The 16850-nt window shown below is 42.6% G+C and overlaps 1 protein-coding gene across 16 annotated transcripts in view; it reads left to right on the top strand.

The window, feature by feature from the left end:
* Positions 1-8782, top strand: part of ptprdb (protein tyrosine phosphatase receptor type Db) — a 148687-nt gene extending 139905 nt beyond the window's left edge. For all 16 annotated transcript variants that reach the window (XM_030093146.1, XM_030093145.1, XM_030093136.1 and 13 more), the window contains 7 exons: positions 574-859; positions 4869-5047; positions 5211-5337; positions 6908-7033; positions 7122-7276; positions 7362-7497; positions 7584-8782. In XM_030093146.1, coding sequence (XP_029949006.1) covers positions 574-859; positions 4869-5047; positions 5211-5337; positions 6908-7033; positions 7122-7276; positions 7362-7497; positions 7584-7652 — 1078 coding nt within the window. In that variant the 3' untranslated portion in view covers positions 7653-8782. The remainder of the gene's footprint in view (positions 1-573; positions 860-4868; positions 5048-5210; positions 5338-6907; positions 7034-7121; positions 7277-7361; positions 7498-7583) is intronic.
* The last annotated feature ends 8068 nt before the right edge of the window (positions 8783-16850 follow it).

The raw sequence follows: 16850 nt of genomic DNA, 5'->3' as shown, positions 1-16850 counted from the left end.
CCAGCAAGACTCCATCAAAATGTGCCTTAACATATCAACCAACCCCTGTATCAGACAATGGAGCCAGTCTCATTCCCACCTGAACAACACACACACACGCATGCGCACATACACACTGATATTAATTTAACCATGTGAAGAATTTTCTGTCCACTTGCAGAAACCTGCTTGGTCAGGGTGTCTCGCCATTTAGGGACCAGCGCAGCAGAAATGTGAAGTGTTTGGGTGGGCAGCTAAACGTATTATGTTCCTGGATTGTGTGTCGATAGGGAGGATATCTCCCTAATGCCGCTGAGACGGCGCTGCTGACTCATCGCTGATGTCAATTTTTACGTCCCTTTGTCGGAAAATATTGCCGGCTGGCGTCTTTGCGATACTCGGTTGATTTAAGCGCGGCATGTTGGCGTTTCGCAGGGGCCAGATTTGCACCAGGTGTTAAGACACGGCACACGCTCAGGAAAATTATTGTTCATATTCCAAGTTATGTGACAAACATCACATCACCATCTGTCCGCCCCCCCTCCCTCCCCTCACCTCGCCATCATTTTTTCCCCCTCTGCCGTTCTGGCTCAGTGCTGGAGTGGGCCGCACCGGCTGCTTCATCGTCATCGACGCCATGACGGAGCGGATCAAGCACGAGAAGACCATCGACATCTACGGCCACGTCACGTTAATGCGCTCCCAGAGGAACTACATGGTCCAGACGGAGGACCAGTACATCTTCATCCACGACGCGCTGCTGGAGGCGGTGACCTGCGGGAACACGGAGGTCCCCGCCCGCAACCTGTACTCCTACATCCAGAGGCTCACGCAGATCGAGCCCGGGGAGAACGTCACCGGCATGGAGCTGGAGTTCAAGGTGAGGGTTGTCCACTGTTCCACCGCGCCCCGGGAAATGAGTCCATCAGGCTGATTTAGGACGACGCGCAAAAACCTATTAATGAGGATAACGTGACACTCCAGCGGTCTCTGTCAGAGAGAGATGTTTTTCAGCGCCCTCGCCACAACGAAGGTCAAGCATGAGCTTCAAGTTCTCTATATTCATTACATTAAAAAAAAGAAAGAGAACATTTCAGAGATGATTTCTAAATGGCCAGTGGTTGATCAGAAGTATTTACCACAGACAGAGGATTCCTCCAGCTACACATTCTTCTATTGAGTTTCTGATCTAGCACCTCCCGTGAACATTTATATTGAATTTTATTCCAAACTCACCACATTAAAAAAAAAAAGAAATCACACTAGACTCACTTATTCATCATTGTTTTCATTCATAGACATTTAAAGGTTAATTCATTTCATCAGTGATGGTAAAAGTAGTTTTCTGAAGTACAGTTCCAGGTATCTATGGAGAAAAAAAAACTCTTTTTCTCAAGCAAGTTCTGAAAGACACTCAAGTACTAAAGCAAAAAGTAAAAGTGATTTTATGCCCTTGCCCTTGAGCAAGACACTGAACCCCAGACTGCTGTCAGTGGATGAACTGAGCGCCGTGTGTGTGTGTGTGTGTGTGTGTGTGTGTGTGTGTGTGTGTGTGTGTGTGTGTGTGTGTGTGTGTGTGTGTGTGTGTGGGAAAATGTGATTAACAGTGCTGCTCAAGTGGTGAAAAGGTGCTATATAGTGGAATCTATTTGCCATTTACATTGAGAATATATTGAAACATAGAAAATGTTTTTCTCAAGTCCAGTTTCTCAGTTTACTATGATGTTTTCATATTGAACTTGTCAATCAGATTCACTGACCAGATGAAAATCAGCTTTGCTGGTTGTCAATAAAGGGTTAAATATATTATTAAAACATAATTCAGCTTGATCATTAGTTTAGCTACATTCAAGTGGCTAATAAAATATATTTTTCTAGTTTAAAAAGACAATGGCCCGTCCTGACAGACTTTATGTGCATCACTCCTGTTAGACTTTTATTTAAAACCTTTTACAAATTGGAATAAATCATTGTGAAAACAATAAACAACAACTAAAAGCTGTAAAATAAATTTAAATAGTCAAGTCTGTTTTTCAGGGTTTTTATAAGTGATCAATACAGAACTATTAATACTTGAAAGCTACTGCTGGTGTTTACACTTGGCACTAATCCTTTTACTCTTTGCTCCCTTGCTGCCTCATCTCTCATGTCAGATATAGAGGCTGTAGAAGGTGAAACACGCAATGAGTCAGTTACAAGATCTGACAAAGAAAGGTGGAGGAAATAGAGATATTTTTGTAAAAAAGACAAGAGGAAAGTTTTAAGAAAAATAGATTTTCAAGTAAAGTAAAAAAAACTTCATATCTCATCTGTGTTTACTAAACATTAAAGATTGATTCATCAACACCTGAGTGAAGAAATGCAGCTGAGTTTTCACGTTCGCTGTATCGAAGCTGCCGGAGAGCGCTGTCCCTCCATGGACGCACAAAATAAACATTTCAGGAAGTCCTGACCCGACTGTGACTGCGTCCTTCTGAGAGCGTCATACTATCAGGATGGATGGTGGGATTTGAAGGGGATTATTGGATTTTTACTAAGGTAAGCCAGATCTGGTTAAGGTTTTCCAATGCATCGTAGTTTGGAAACTCTGATGGTCATATACTGAATGACCACATAATGTGAGTTCAGGCGCTGCATATTATTCTAACATTTCAGGGAAAAAAGTCCACAGAAATACACAAACGAATAACATGGGATTATTGGTTTGGTTGGTTGGCCGACTGGCTGCTTTCTTGGTTTAGTTTTTTTATTTATTTATTTGTTTTTTTATCTCGATTGTGTTTATTTCGTGTGCTGTGATATTCGCTTCCTGATAAATGAGTTCCCCGAAGACCCGTCTGCTTCGTGTGGGTGAGACCTGAATCACTCTCAGCCAGGCAGGTACGCCCTGAACGCAGGTGGCTCAACATTTTTTTTCCTGGAAAGGTTTAAGTCTGCTCCGATGCTCGGGGGGGCAAAGCAAACACCAAACGACACTAAGCAATCTCCCCCATCCTCTGCCCCGGCATTCCTCTCCTAATAGCGGCGGTCTCCGCTGAATGACAATGAGCCCAGCGCTCTGCGAACTGTTTGCGCAGCCTTATAGTGATGTAAAGCATATGCCGGGGTTGTCCGAGTCGCCATATTTCATCTCGCTTGAACGCTGAGGGGACGTTGCGGCGCGGCGTCTGAAAACAACACTTTTCCACCTTCATCAAACCAACAAAACAGAAGGATGGAATTTCTCATGGATGAGCGGCGTCAGATCCCTCAAATAAAATCACAAGAGTCAAAGCTTGTGTGGGAGAGAGGCAAGGAGGGAAGATTGTCTGGCGGCATTCGGTAATCCAACACCCTGTTAATACATCGTGTTTTTGTTTCCTTTCATGCAGAGTTTGCCGGTGGAGTTCAGAGCGCCTGCCAGCAGGGCTCGGTTTTATCCAAGCTTAACAGATGGTGAAAATATTGGCATCCGTCAAAAGCCACGAGAAGTTTTGTGTTCACCAGACTTCACTGATAAGACCAAAGTCGAATTCAAACCAAATGACACGAAGAATTACTATTGTTGACGCTGGAAAGTGAGCCTGCGATGCTGAGGTGAACTGGTGAACTTGTGGTCGGTGGGATTTTCCAGCTCGGTCCGTCTGTAAGAAAATAAGGTCGCGCCGTTTCTCCCAGCGAGCTCCGGTAGCTGCCGACGGTTCACGAGCCCCCATTGTTTCCCCGCCGAGTCTGCGGTTTCTCGTCCCGCCTCTCCTCGGCCGCTCTGCGTTTTTCGTTTTCGGCCGTGTCATCCAATGGTCGAATGTGAGACAGAGTGTACAGCGTGTGCTCACGTCTGCCTGTCTGCCTGTATCGATACGAGTGTGTGTATGTGTGTGTGTGTTCCAGGATTTTCTTTTTTTTTTTTTTTCCTCTTTGGTTCCCACATGTGTGTTGAGACAGTGTGGGGCCTTGTGGTTTTCTGGCCCCCCGACTCTTGATTTTCTCTTTCCTCCTTTTATTTCATTTTATATTCCCTCGTCTGTTCCCTACCGCCGCTCTCACCCCCCAACCTTGCCCCTGCTTTGTTTATCCAATTGAAGATGTCTGACTAAATATCCTCAGGCCTGCCGAGTCAAGCTGATTTTCTAATTTTCCTTGTCCAGTCTACCAGAGGAAAACCAGGCCTTGTGCGAAAAACATTGAAATTATGCCCTTGAATCTGTCTTAATGTTTTTTTTTTTTCTATCATGGAGAACTATGGGTAATTTTAATGCAAATTCGGAAGGTTTAAGAGTAAAGCAAGAATTTAGTTTCCCTTTTGAATATGAAGCAGGTACTGGTGCTGCATAAATGTCAAAACTGTTAGTCCACGGAGAGCGGAGCAGACAGACGGCTATTGTGTCTGTAAATGAGCCATTTGAACCTTTTTTTGGAAAAGTGCAGCGTTACCCGAGTAAATTCAAGTCATACTTTCACCCTCAGAACAGCCCGTGCAGCGGCCTTTCATGTGGAGGAACACTCATGTCGAGCTCGCGAGCGACACGACCAGAGAAACCCTGCGGTCGGCTGCGGCGGGCGTCACCGAGGAAAGACACAGAACAAAGTGTCATTGATTTCAGTGTGTCCCGAACACACAAACACAAACCGTCTCTTAGCTGCAAAGAGGGTTCTTAAGACAGACGTTCAGAGCTATCAATTAGATGGGATTTGCTACATAAAACCTCAAATATGCTTTTCTTTTACATATCCAGCTGACAAAATACCAAAAACACCAGAAAAATATAAAATATTTAAACTTTAACTCCCTCTGTTTTATGTTCTCTGGTCTGATTCTTGCGATCCTGAAAGTATTCTTTGTCGGTCAGCTTGAATAATACAAAAAAAAATATTGATTTCCTTTTTTTTTTTTTTTTTTTTCCTTGCAGCGTCTGGCCAGTGCCAAGGCCCACACATCGCGGTTCGTGAGTGCCAATCTGCCATGCAACAAGTTCAAGAACCGGCTGGTGAATATCATGCCGTACGAGACGACGCGCGTGTGTCTACAGCCAATCAGGGGAGTGGAGGGGTCGGACTACATCAACGCCAGCTTCATCGATGGATACAGGTCAGGGGAACGCTAACAAGGCGTCAGATTTTTATCTGGAATGCTGAATGTCATCCAACTGGGAATGTAATAAATATGAACACTTGTGTGTGTGTGTGTGTGTGTGTGTGTGTGTGTGTGTGTGTGTGTGTGTGTGTATGTGTGTGTGTGTGCGTGTGTGTAGGCAGCAGAAGGCCTATATAGCAACCCAAGGCCCGCTGGCGGAGACCACAGAGGATTACTGGAGGATGCTGTGGGAGCACAACTCCACCATCGTTGTCATGCTCACCAAACTGAGAGAAATGGGACGGGTGAGAGTGATCGCTTTGCTCAAGAGTACTCAAGTAGTTCACTGAAGTCGAGGTAGAGATGCTGAATACTGAATTATGTTCAGGTACTTCTGTCAAAATGAAACATTATTGATGCAGAATTGATATTTAATGGTGGTGGTGAGTGGTTCTCGGCTCACATTCAGTCCATATATTATGACTGATTCAGTTCCAATATTGTTTATCTGTGTGGAAGCGTTAGTCGTGATTCAGATTCTCTCATGGTTTTACATCAGAATCAGAATTATTTTATAAATCAAACAAACAAGTCATAATCTGTTTGGGCTTAATATAAACTCTGATGAGTTTCCTCAATTTTATTATCTTCTGCACTTGTATAAATAAAAGTTAACGTTCACTCTGACTGTGAAGCATGCTCATAGAAACAGATTATTAATAGAAAAGCATTTTAATGATGTAAGGAGTTAAAGGTTCAGATATTAGTCTTCCGATGTAGTAACAACAGAAAAAGTAAAAAAAAAAATTCTGAAATGTTAATAATAAAATTACATATTCCTGAGAAGTTATGAAGAGCAAATATTTCTGTCGCTTGCCACTTCTGACATATATACACAAACTGATGGGAGAAAGCATATTTAAAGTCACAGTGCTTGATCATGGTTTCCTTTGCTGTGCTGCTCAGTATTTATCACTCTGAGGCAGATTTAATCTGCTCAAAACTCACCGAGAGCAGGGATGTGTAGAAAATCCACTTCTTGCACACTTGATGCAGGTCATACATCTGTGTATGGATTTGCCCCACAGGGAGGTAAATCTCTTAATAGTTCTGGCATTTGGACTTGCTGATCCTCTAATTTCAGAGATCAAAGCTGACAACCTCTAGTTTAAGTATCTGTATTGATATCTGCAAACTTGACTGTGTGCCAAAACACACAGAGAAAATGTGAAAGCAGAGGAAAAGACGGTGAAGAAAAATCTTGCCGAAGAATCGATGGAACTCTTTGAAACCAGAGCTAAATAATTGCTTTGAGGTTTTCACAACCATGTCTGTGTACGTCAATTCAAAGTGATGCGCTCTTAATTATGTATTCATTTCATCTGCGTATTTACGATAATATTCTCTCTCACACAAAGCACAATCATTTCAGATAGTTTTTTTTAGAAAAATAAAGTGTACTAGAATAAAATGAGTTGCACTTTAGACAATAACTTTGCGTCCTTCTCTTAGCTGTAGTTTAAATCAGGAGAGGAGTTAAGCTGTGAATAAAAGCAGCCTCTTGCTTCTTGATGTGCGAAACTAAAAGCATGTCTGTTTTATGGATAATCATTTGTCTTTAAATAAGAATCCATCAAAAATGAAATATTGGATTAAACGTGATGCATCATGAAGGGCTGGAGGACTCACTGAGCCATCTGAGTTATATTTCATGAACGTTGTATTTCTTCTGTCTTCAAATGAATAATAAACTTCACGAGTTACAGAGACGTTCTCAGGATGAAGTAGCCAGAAATTGTTCCCCTCGCACAGGGAATCTTTTAAATTTGACAAAGAACGCTTGAAGAAAACCCTCCTTTTTCCCGTCCTCCGCAGGAGAAATGTCACCAGTACTGGCCGGCGGAGCGCTCAGCCAGGTACCAGTACTTCGTGGTGGATCCCATGGCGGAGTACAACATGCCCCAGTACATCCTCCGGGAGTTCAAGGTCACCGACGCCAGGGTGAGTCTCCGGGTCGTGTGTGAGAGAAAAAAAATCCAGTTCTAGATCCTAAAACAATACAAACTTCTTTCGTCTTTCTTACTTTCAGGACGGCCAATCGCGGACAGTCCGTCAGTTCCAGTTCACCGATTGGCCGGAACAAGGAGTGCCAAAGTCAGGGGAAGGATTCATCGATTTCATTGGTCAGGTGCACAAAACTAAAGAACAATTTGGCCAGGACGGTCCGATTACTGTGCACTGCAGGTACGTCCCCTCACAAATTGCTCAGTGTTTTACAGATTGCTCCATGTTCTGATGTCTGATGAACTGCATGGTCGTCTGTCCTCAGTGCTGGAGTTGGCAGGACTGGCGTGTTCATCACCCTCAGTATAGTCCTGGAGAGGATGCGGTACGAGGGCGTGGTGGACATCTTCCAGACGGTCAAGATGCTGCGCACCCAGAGACCTGCCACCGTTCAGACAGAGGTAACCGTTTCCTCCGTTGACACCTGGTTGAGCGTCAGCCTGTCTGCGTCTTGTCTCTGACCCCCCTGCTCTCCGCCCCCTCACAGGACCAGTACCAGTTCTGCTACCGAGCCAGTCTGGAGTACCTGGGAAGCTTTGATCACTATGCAACATAAAGCCAGTGGCCGTCTCTCATGCCACATCCCAACTGAGTGCACTTATCTAGGTAACACACCACCTGAGTAAATGCACGTGGCTCCGATGTGCATCTGAAGATTTTTTTTTTGCCGCCACATGCAGAGTGAAGGGGGACCATCCGGCTTTTCCCCCGTACCCAGAAACAGCACCTCTAACTGAGCCATAGCAACCTGCTTGACAAGGGTGTTTCCTTCCACCCTCAGCCCAAACACACCCATTGGTCAGTCTGAAGAAGCAACTTCAACCACTGCTCCAATCAGAATACTTGATCGAATACAGATTTTTATTGGTTCCAGTGCTTCTGTGAGCGCCCAGATTGCTCTGCGTTGTTTGGGTGTGGAACTCTCACCTCATCCACCACCAGTGTAGCATCACCAACCTAAACACAGGACCCAGCTACAGTATTTTTCTGTCACAGGAAATAATTTTTTCTTTTTTTTTTTTTTTTTTTTTTTAATCACGAGGACTGTATAGAAGGAGTCTATAAAATCCATCTCAATGGAAGAAAGAACTGGGACTTTTGAGCACCAGAGAATTGCCAACAGGAGACTGAAAACACAGAGCACATAGTATTAAAATGACAAAGAAAAAACATCCAAAAAAAGGACACCAAGAAGTGGGGTTTTTTTCTTTCTTTTTCTTTTTTTTTTTTTTTTCTGTTTTGTTTTTTGGAAACAGACTCTCGTTTCCCGTGAATGAAAAAGAAGATATTTCTACCATATAGTAATAAACACCACCAGTTCAACCTTATGCTTCACGATTTAAGATAAGGGAAGTTTAAGAGCGGTTTAAGATGCGTACCACAAATTAAGACATTAATTTAGTTTTTTAGAAAAAAAAAATATGTATTATGTTTTTTTAAAAAAAAAAAAAGAAAAAACCTGGGTATTCCTTATGGCACGTTCTGTTTTTTGACTCTGTCCCCACTGACCATACAAAAGCAAATCTGTATTTTATTTTATTTTTTCTGTGTATTCCAATGAGCTGTAGCCATTTTTAAGTGATACTGTAATGTTTGAAATTGTACAATCAAATCTCTTGTGGAAAATGTTCACAATTCTATGAAAAACGCCACCGTCGAGTGTCACTCTCACACTCTCTTTCAAAAAGAAAAGCAACACTCACATGTTTCGCATGCACACACACATACACACACACACACACACCGGACTCTCGACGTCATCACTATGTCACCTGAGGAATTCCCAGCTCCGGTTCCCGGGGGCCCGACGGGGTCCGACACGAACCCCGCTGCAACCAGGAAGTCCCCGGACAGAGTAACGCCACCGAGTTGTTTGTCGTGTATGTCGAAGAAAAGCCAGACAGAAACACATGTGCAGAGAATATGCACAGAAAGCAGAAGACGACGAAGGAAAAACAAACAAAAAAAAAGAAGTATTTATGTGTCCAAATAAGCTTCACAAAGATTTCCTCAACCAGGGAGAAAGAAAGGGATGTAGAAGAAAAAAAAAAAGGCGGGGTGGGGATGTGCAGGAAGGGTCAAGTACGGGACAAATTTCTCACTGGAATGCTCACCTTCGACTTTTCTCTCTGTCTGATTCAGTGTGCAATAAGTAGATGTATTATATATTTTTGTGTCAAGTCACTAACTGCAGTTATATGCCATGATGATGAGGATGAAGATGGTGATGATGATGGTGCATCATTTCCAGACACACGGATGTTACCCTCGATACGGTTCCCGCCACGTGTTTGATGTCCAGGACGGAGGAGGAACCTCCGCCCCCCTCGGATGTAGACCTGTCGTTATGTCCCAGCTCCGGTAGATGATGTCGTCACGGCAACCAACGAATGATCAAACTCATATTTCAAACAGCATCTAATAAGTATTTTGATTTTAGATTTCTAGTGCCTTATATTACACGCCTATTTTGATAACGTTACTTTAAAGGGTTTTTTGTGTACTTTATGTATGTATGCTCGTACGTGTGTGTGTGTGTGCGTGTGTGTGAACTGAATGTCTGTGTATATGATTTTGTTACGTTCCAGTGTGTGAAAATTATCTCGTGCGTTTGGTTTTTCGGCTGTGAAGTTCCAAACGGAAGGCTCTATTATGTCGGCTGAATAGTTGTACTCATCATCTTAAACCCAGTGACTGTATTATCATTTCCCTTTTAATAACAAAAGAAAAAAGGAAGAAAAAAAACGTGTTATCTTGCATAAGACGGACAGAAGTGTGGCTTCAGAGTAGGTGATTAGCAGTACGGTCTGATTATTTTCAACAGCAGAAGTTTCACGTCATAGGACACGTGCACAAGCTTTGTGTGTGTATATACTCTTCTCTTGGAGACTTCGGTTCGCCTGACATGAAGTTCCAGGAACACTCCCGGCCTGAGTGCAGACTGCCAAGTGGCCCGGGGTCGCTCAGCCACGTGGGAACCTGCCCGAGTCTGAACGGCAGCGTCTCTGAATCCCACCTCAAGTCCGCCATGGAAAAGTCAAACCGCTCATCTGCGTCTGCATTCATGTCTGTTTTCTTCGAGGCTGAGTTAAAAAGTTCAGGTGCTATGTCTCCGACGACACACAACCTGCGTAATCTTTTATTTTTTATATATATATATAAATATCTATCTCCATTAACGCGGATCATAGAAGGGATCGTTGACGGTTTTCCACCATCTTGCAGTGACCCCGTTGTCGTTCTTTTTCTTTTTTTTTGTATGCATGGTACCACTTTTGAGATGCCCCTTTGGTCACACCTGTTATGGGAAGACTTGCACTTTCTCTCTTTGTACTATGCACTAATACTAGTATCCTATTATCTCCAATAGCCCCGCCCCCAAAAAGGAGTCTTACTTGAACTCAGTAACGATGGACCCTGCAGCGCTCACACGGTTGTGTATATGTAAATAACACAGAACACAGAGAGTAATTGAAATGCATTATTAAATAGATAAATAAATACGAGAATACGTCGATAAAGGAATAAAAGCTGAAGGTAAAGAGTGAATAGAAGTTTTATCAGCTATACAGAGTGATATAATTAAAGGATGCACCTGAAGTCACAGTTTAATGGCACAGCAGTGTGTGCAATATTACACCTTGTGGATTTGTTGTACCACAAAAGAAAAGTTTCACAAAAAAGTGTTTCTATTTTACCCCCAATGTATCATGTAGATGGATAAAACTGGAGTTTATAAATTGTACAAAAATGAAAATATGGTGTGTTATTTGGATCAGTTACCTCCAGTTGGTCTGTACATGTAAACTTTTTTTCTTTTCTTTTTTTTTTTTTTTTTTTTTTGTTTGTTTGTTTTGGGTTTGTTTTCTGCTCCGAGTCAACAAGTGCTTTTTATTTTCTTACATTGGTTCTCGGAGCGTGTTGAAAACCGAAAAAACAGGTCTGTATGGATTTCTGTTCTTTATCGACACAAGTTTCATTTGTTACAAATAAACTCAAGTGAAATAAGTGGGACCGCTTTGATTGTTCAATGACGTGAAAACAGTGGAGCTCGATTTGAACAAAGCAGGATGATAGAAATAAACACAAAGTAACATTTCTTGATTCTGAGAACACATTTCCAGAGGTTTGAAAGTTGCGGGGATAAGAGATCCTTCGCTTCTGTGTCAAGTCGGGATGTTGAGGCGGTCGCAGATGGAAAGAGAGAAAACGTCTCTCCTCAGTGAATTAAGGACGCCGACATCTGAGCCCAAACTCGCTTGAATTTTTAATGGCGTCAATGATTTTTGCATGCAATGTGTCTTTTCATCACAGCCGAGCGACTGAAAACACGGCGTGAGCAAAACTTCTCAAGATTCACAGCAAACAGGAGTGACTGAAGTCCAGTTATGTACACCACTGGTTCCTACAGTCGCACAGTATGCTGCTGAAACACTTTGTTTTTCCCAGACCACACTGGTACAGGAGATTCTATTCAGTGAAATGATCTGATTTTGAAATGCGACACGTGAAAAATGAGGGCTGAGCCACAAGTCAAATGTAATTCCACTTATATCAGTAAATGTCTTTATGAAAAGCAGTGAAACACATGGTTATCTTGAGTTTCTGCGTCGTCGTCTGATGATAATTGAAATTGTATTAGTAGAACACAGTTCCCCACTAACTAACCAACAACTCATAACTCAGTGAATGTCCTGGATTACATGCCTCATGAACTAAGTAGGATCAATATTTTCCCATTGACCTGGTGCAGGCTGGTTAGTTACAGCATCATGAGGCCTGCAGACCAATCAAGCTCTGGATTAGAGGGTAAAAACGAATGCCTATTTGTATTTGAAGACACATTTTTTCAAAATGAACGTATCAATAAAAAATGGGTTATGATCATAGAATAAAATGCAAGTTTAAAAGTTTAACAAGCCTTATGATGTACAAAGAATAGTGCATGTTGGTGAGTGAGAGCGGGCACGCCTGAACTGGATTTTTGAACATGGATTTGACGGGTTTTGTGTAGTTGTGACTGGGTCGAGGTGTTTTGCGTCACTGGGCTTCCATTCTGAACGAGAGACTCACAGGTTTGTCTCATAAACGCTCACAAGGAGGCGTCACCTGACTGAGTTCCTGTCAGGACACCTATGATTTCTATTCCTTTCCTGTCGCGGCCCGCTTTCCATCAGCAGGACTCATATTTGTCTGGCAGTGATGTGCAGATCAATACCAGAGTGTCAATACTTGCGATACCGCTGTGATTGAATGTGTCTTTTTGATCCCAGCATTCTACACTCTGGACGGATCTGCGGTTTTTTACAGACACTCACAACTTCACTCAATCTCAGCCTGGAGAAATCTCATGAATGCACAGGCTAAACATGCAAACTCCACCCAGAGAGACGATAAAACAAGCAACATAATTTCTCACCAGCCCAGTCTGCTGCCTTTGTCCAGATGGCGGCCTCCCACTCCGCTCTCCCTCCACCTGACCCAGCCTGCTTCCTGTGTGGGTGGAGTCCCTGCAGCCAGCTCACCTCCCTGATCAAAGAAGCAGACGGGCTGCTCGGGGATAACTTTCCCTTCTATGGTTGTTAAATCCTGTCAGGATGATCCGTTGCTTTGGTCCATTTGTTTATAAAGTTATGTTTTTGGTAGCTTTCCATTCGGTCCCTTGTGCCGTCTTAATAGTGGGAGATGATGGCATTTTCAGTCCCATTAAAAGATTTCCCCAGAATAAAATAAAACTCCTCTGTATCCGTTCAAATATTTTAACAGACAGACCACTGTTGAAAAGCAGCCCTTAAACCAAGATACGAAAATAATCAAGCCACAATGTGTTCTGGAAGTTTAAAGTGAAACTGAATCCCAGTCTGAGATGTCCTGATATGGCCGCTGCCTTTAATGCCGTCCCCCCGGTTATTATACTTGAAATATTTTCTCCCCTGCTAATGGGTCGCTTACTAAGAATAGCAACATTATCTGTTGTGTTGTCCTCTCTCTCTCTCTCTCTCTCTCTCTCTCTCTCTCTCTCTCTCTCTCTCTCTCTCTCTCTCTCTTTCTCTCTCTCTCTCTCTCTCTCTCCCGCTCTCTCATATTCCAGCATTTTGCATCCAGCCAGTTTTCCGCCGCTTTATGTTTGGATGTGTAATGAGCGGTCCGGCCTCTCAGGGCGTCTCGCTGTCGTTTCAGTCGCGTTGAATCCATATTAGGAAACGGACTGAGGCTGTGAGCGGAGGGCTGGAGCCGCTGCTCATTCATGTCAGAGGAACAGAAGATGATACTTCAACATCTCTGTCAGGCTGCACAAAGACCCCGCTCCTCTAATACTGTGTTATCGTACTTATATGTGCAAATCTGGATTTGGCCCTTCGTTTTACTGCAGTAGTCTGTTTGCATGAAGGATCCATTCAAAGATTCACATTTAGCGGCAAACGTTCAGTGCAAAATGATTTTTGTTTCTTCTTATCTATGACACAGAAACCTCTTGAGTATAATAAAAGGCCAGGAGAAGATGGCACAGGAGCACCGAGCCTTTTAACATGGACAACATGATCCACACCGAGGGGTGAGGGAGACCGGGGAATGTTTTCTACAGAGAGGAGGGAGCGATCGGAAATAATGCAGCGAGAGGAGAGTGATGCGCTGGAGATGGCCCCGTTACTGGGAATCATCTGCACAGCGGTGTAGTGGTTAGCCTCACAGCAAGACGTTCACCGGTTTGAGTTCAGGCTGGAAGAGGAGGAGGAAGACGGCTTGTTGTTTTTGTCTCGGTGCTTGGATAAAGCAGTGGAGGAGATGGATGTTGATGAAGTGGTTGAAAGCTGTTTTCTAGGTTATTCTTTAAGCCTAAATGAGATCCAATCATACCTGAAATATTTAAACTAGTGGTTCTGAAGCTTTTTTATTTTTCTATGTACATTCTGTAGATTTTTATAAAAACAAACAAAAAAAAGGATTATCGACCCTTTTACTGATCTGTGATTTGCAAAATATTACAGTGAAGCCGAATTCCATGAAAAATACATTTAAGTTCCTCAGATTTCAGCGGTCTTAATATTGCATTGTTGGACATTATCAAAGCGTTTATGAATATGATTCCGGTGATGTGCTAACAAGTGAAATCAAAACATTAAACTCATGTTGTTGTCGTTTGCCAGACGAGGTCACGGCTGATTTAAATACAAGGAGATGAATTCCTGTTGCTGAGATGAAGGATGAGTGTGTTCCCCAGCAGAGACAGCCAGCGCAGCTCCTGAATATTTACCACATCCATCTGCTTGGGCTTTTGTGAAAACCTTTTCAGACAAGTGCAAAATAACAGCGTCGGTGGCGCGTCTGCTCAATATTCTCACACAGGACCAGCGTTTGAAACTGAAGTGTATCCCACCAACCCGGCGCAGAGCTGTGAGGATGTGTTCCTCATGCCGCCGTGGCGTGGAGCTCAGAGGTCACAGCGGTGGACGCACTGCCCGTCTGCTCCGCTCCGCACGGTGATATTAGGATAATGTAGCAAAAAAGCTTCAAGATGGAGGAAAAATCACTAAATCCATCAGACAAATGTGTTTCTTGTAGGTGAAGCTCGGCCGCCGGCAGCCATACATCCAGAGTGACCACATGTCAGAGGGCCTCTCACGAATCCATTAAAATACGCTTTTCAAAGGACGTTTATTTAAATTACCTGGCAGCTTTGGCAGAAGACCACAGTGGCTCTGCCACAGCTGTCAAAAACAGAAGAGTTATTCAAAACATGAATGCAAACTAACTTTAATTCATGTTTCTGTCCACTTGAAAAGAAAGCAAGCTTTAAAAAGGAGGCACATTGAAGAGAGATCATCTTTGGCATAATAAACCAGAAGTAAGAAGCATCTCGGACTTTGTGTCTTTGGTTAAACAGATATTATGTTAAATATGCCTCTCAGATTTCTATCCATGCAGAGGAAGGATACTTTCAATATATTAAAATTTCAAGGCAACTTTGAGGAAATTTCAAGTGTCATCTTGAGCTGTAGCGGAGCCAGAGTGGGGGCAAGGGGGCGGTTGCCCCAGGGTCCACAAGGTCATAGGGCCCCGTTTCATGTGATGTGTTCACATTTACTCGTAAATAAATTATAATAAAATGTGCCGTGTGTGTGAGAAGGTATATGCATACAAGTGTGGGCTCCAATTTGCCAATTCTTACATTACGGCTGTCCATGAATGCATCAGGGCTGTAAGCCAGCGCTGATTGGCTGTGCGGCATGAACGAGTTTTTTCTTTGCACTTGATCTGAACTCTTTGGAGGGAAGTTAAACAGTATGCTAAACACTATGCTAGCCGCTAGCGGTACTACCCAAAACCTAACATCGGAGCCACTGGTGAGTCAGTGAAACCTTCAAAAATATTATCTTCATCAGAATGCTGTGGTCTTAAACACCTGCCTATTTGAATGTGCCTTGTGTTGCTCTCAACTATAAGAGACCGCCGAGTCTATTTTTTTTCTAATATACGTGAATTCCAAAAGATAGAGATAGCTGTGTCTATATCTGTCTGAATAGATTGTGTAATTTTAGACCAGCTGTGTTCATTTTATATTTAAACTGTATCAAAGATGGTACAAATTTAGCCAGTGAGTTTTTAATCTGAGATTTCAGCACCATGGACAGCGGACGCTCTGAGATTGACAGCTGTCTGCATTTGTGTGTGTGTGTGTGTGTGTGCGCGCGCGCGTATGTGTATTTGTTCTTCAGAACAAGTTTGTGAACTGGTTTGTGACTTTATTCTGCTTTCTGAGGCATATAGGTTTGCTTGGCTCAATAAAAGTGAGCATTAGTGTGTTGTTTGATGGTAGGATGAGGGATTGTTTGAATGGTAAAATTACTATAAGGGCCCGTAGAGAATGCTCCGCCCCCTCTGTACTGAGACCCGCGCTCCGCCTCTGGCTTGAGGCCAAGATTAAAGGACTTGCTGATATGTTTAATGCTGTTGTGAGTACATCTCTATTAGACAACTACTGTACCAGTTCTATATTTCCATTACCTGAAAATAGTTAAAGTCTAAGTGTCAGCTTTTTAGACTAATTTTCACAGCTTGAAAGTAAATGTTATACTAGCGAAGATCAATATGATGGAAATGCTTGTTAAACAACAAGAAAAACATCTGTCAATGTTTTCTACAGCTGGCAAGAAATGTCAATTATTTTCTGATAGCGTCCAAAAACACGACCACTTCTAATAGAAAAAAAAAACAAATGTGTAATGCTTTATTGTTTTCATTACAGCAGTTAGCAATAGTTTAACTATAGCAAGCCAAAAATAAATACAAATTTTAAATAACTTCAACAACGTGTTTCATTCAAAATAACAACAGTAGCATTTCACGTTAATGGGACACAAGATCCAACACAAAAGCATGGCTTCCTGTCTGAGTCTCCCTCCAGATTCAGTGATTAGCGACAGCTCAATTCTTCTGCTTTATTCATCTTAATGTCTTTTTTTTATTATTATTCTGTCACGTTTGTGTCTAAATGGCTTTGGCGGACATGCAGAGAGGAAGCCATCGAGGAGTGATTGGACTGAGTCCGGCAGAAGCAGTTAGGAGACGATGTTGAACATGCAAGACGAGTAAGACGTGAGGAAAATACTACAAGCAAAGTACAGAAACATTCAAAAAAAGAAAAAAAAATCAAATCTGGAAATAGCAGACCTCCCAGAACACTAGCATGGGCAGGCTATTTAGAAAAATCTCACTTTTTCAATTGTTCATTTACAAAGTAAAACAAGAAAAA

The sequence above is a fragment of the Salarias fasciatus genome, chromosome 6 (assembly GCF_902148845.1).
Source record: "Salarias fasciatus chromosome 6, fSalaFa1.1, whole genome shotgun sequence".
In the NCBI taxonomy this organism is placed as follows: Eukaryota; Metazoa; Chordata; class Actinopteri; order Blenniiformes; family Blenniidae; genus Salarias; species Salarias fasciatus.
Note: the sequence above shows the minus strand (reverse complement) of the source record. Positions and strands in the feature narration are given on the sequence as shown.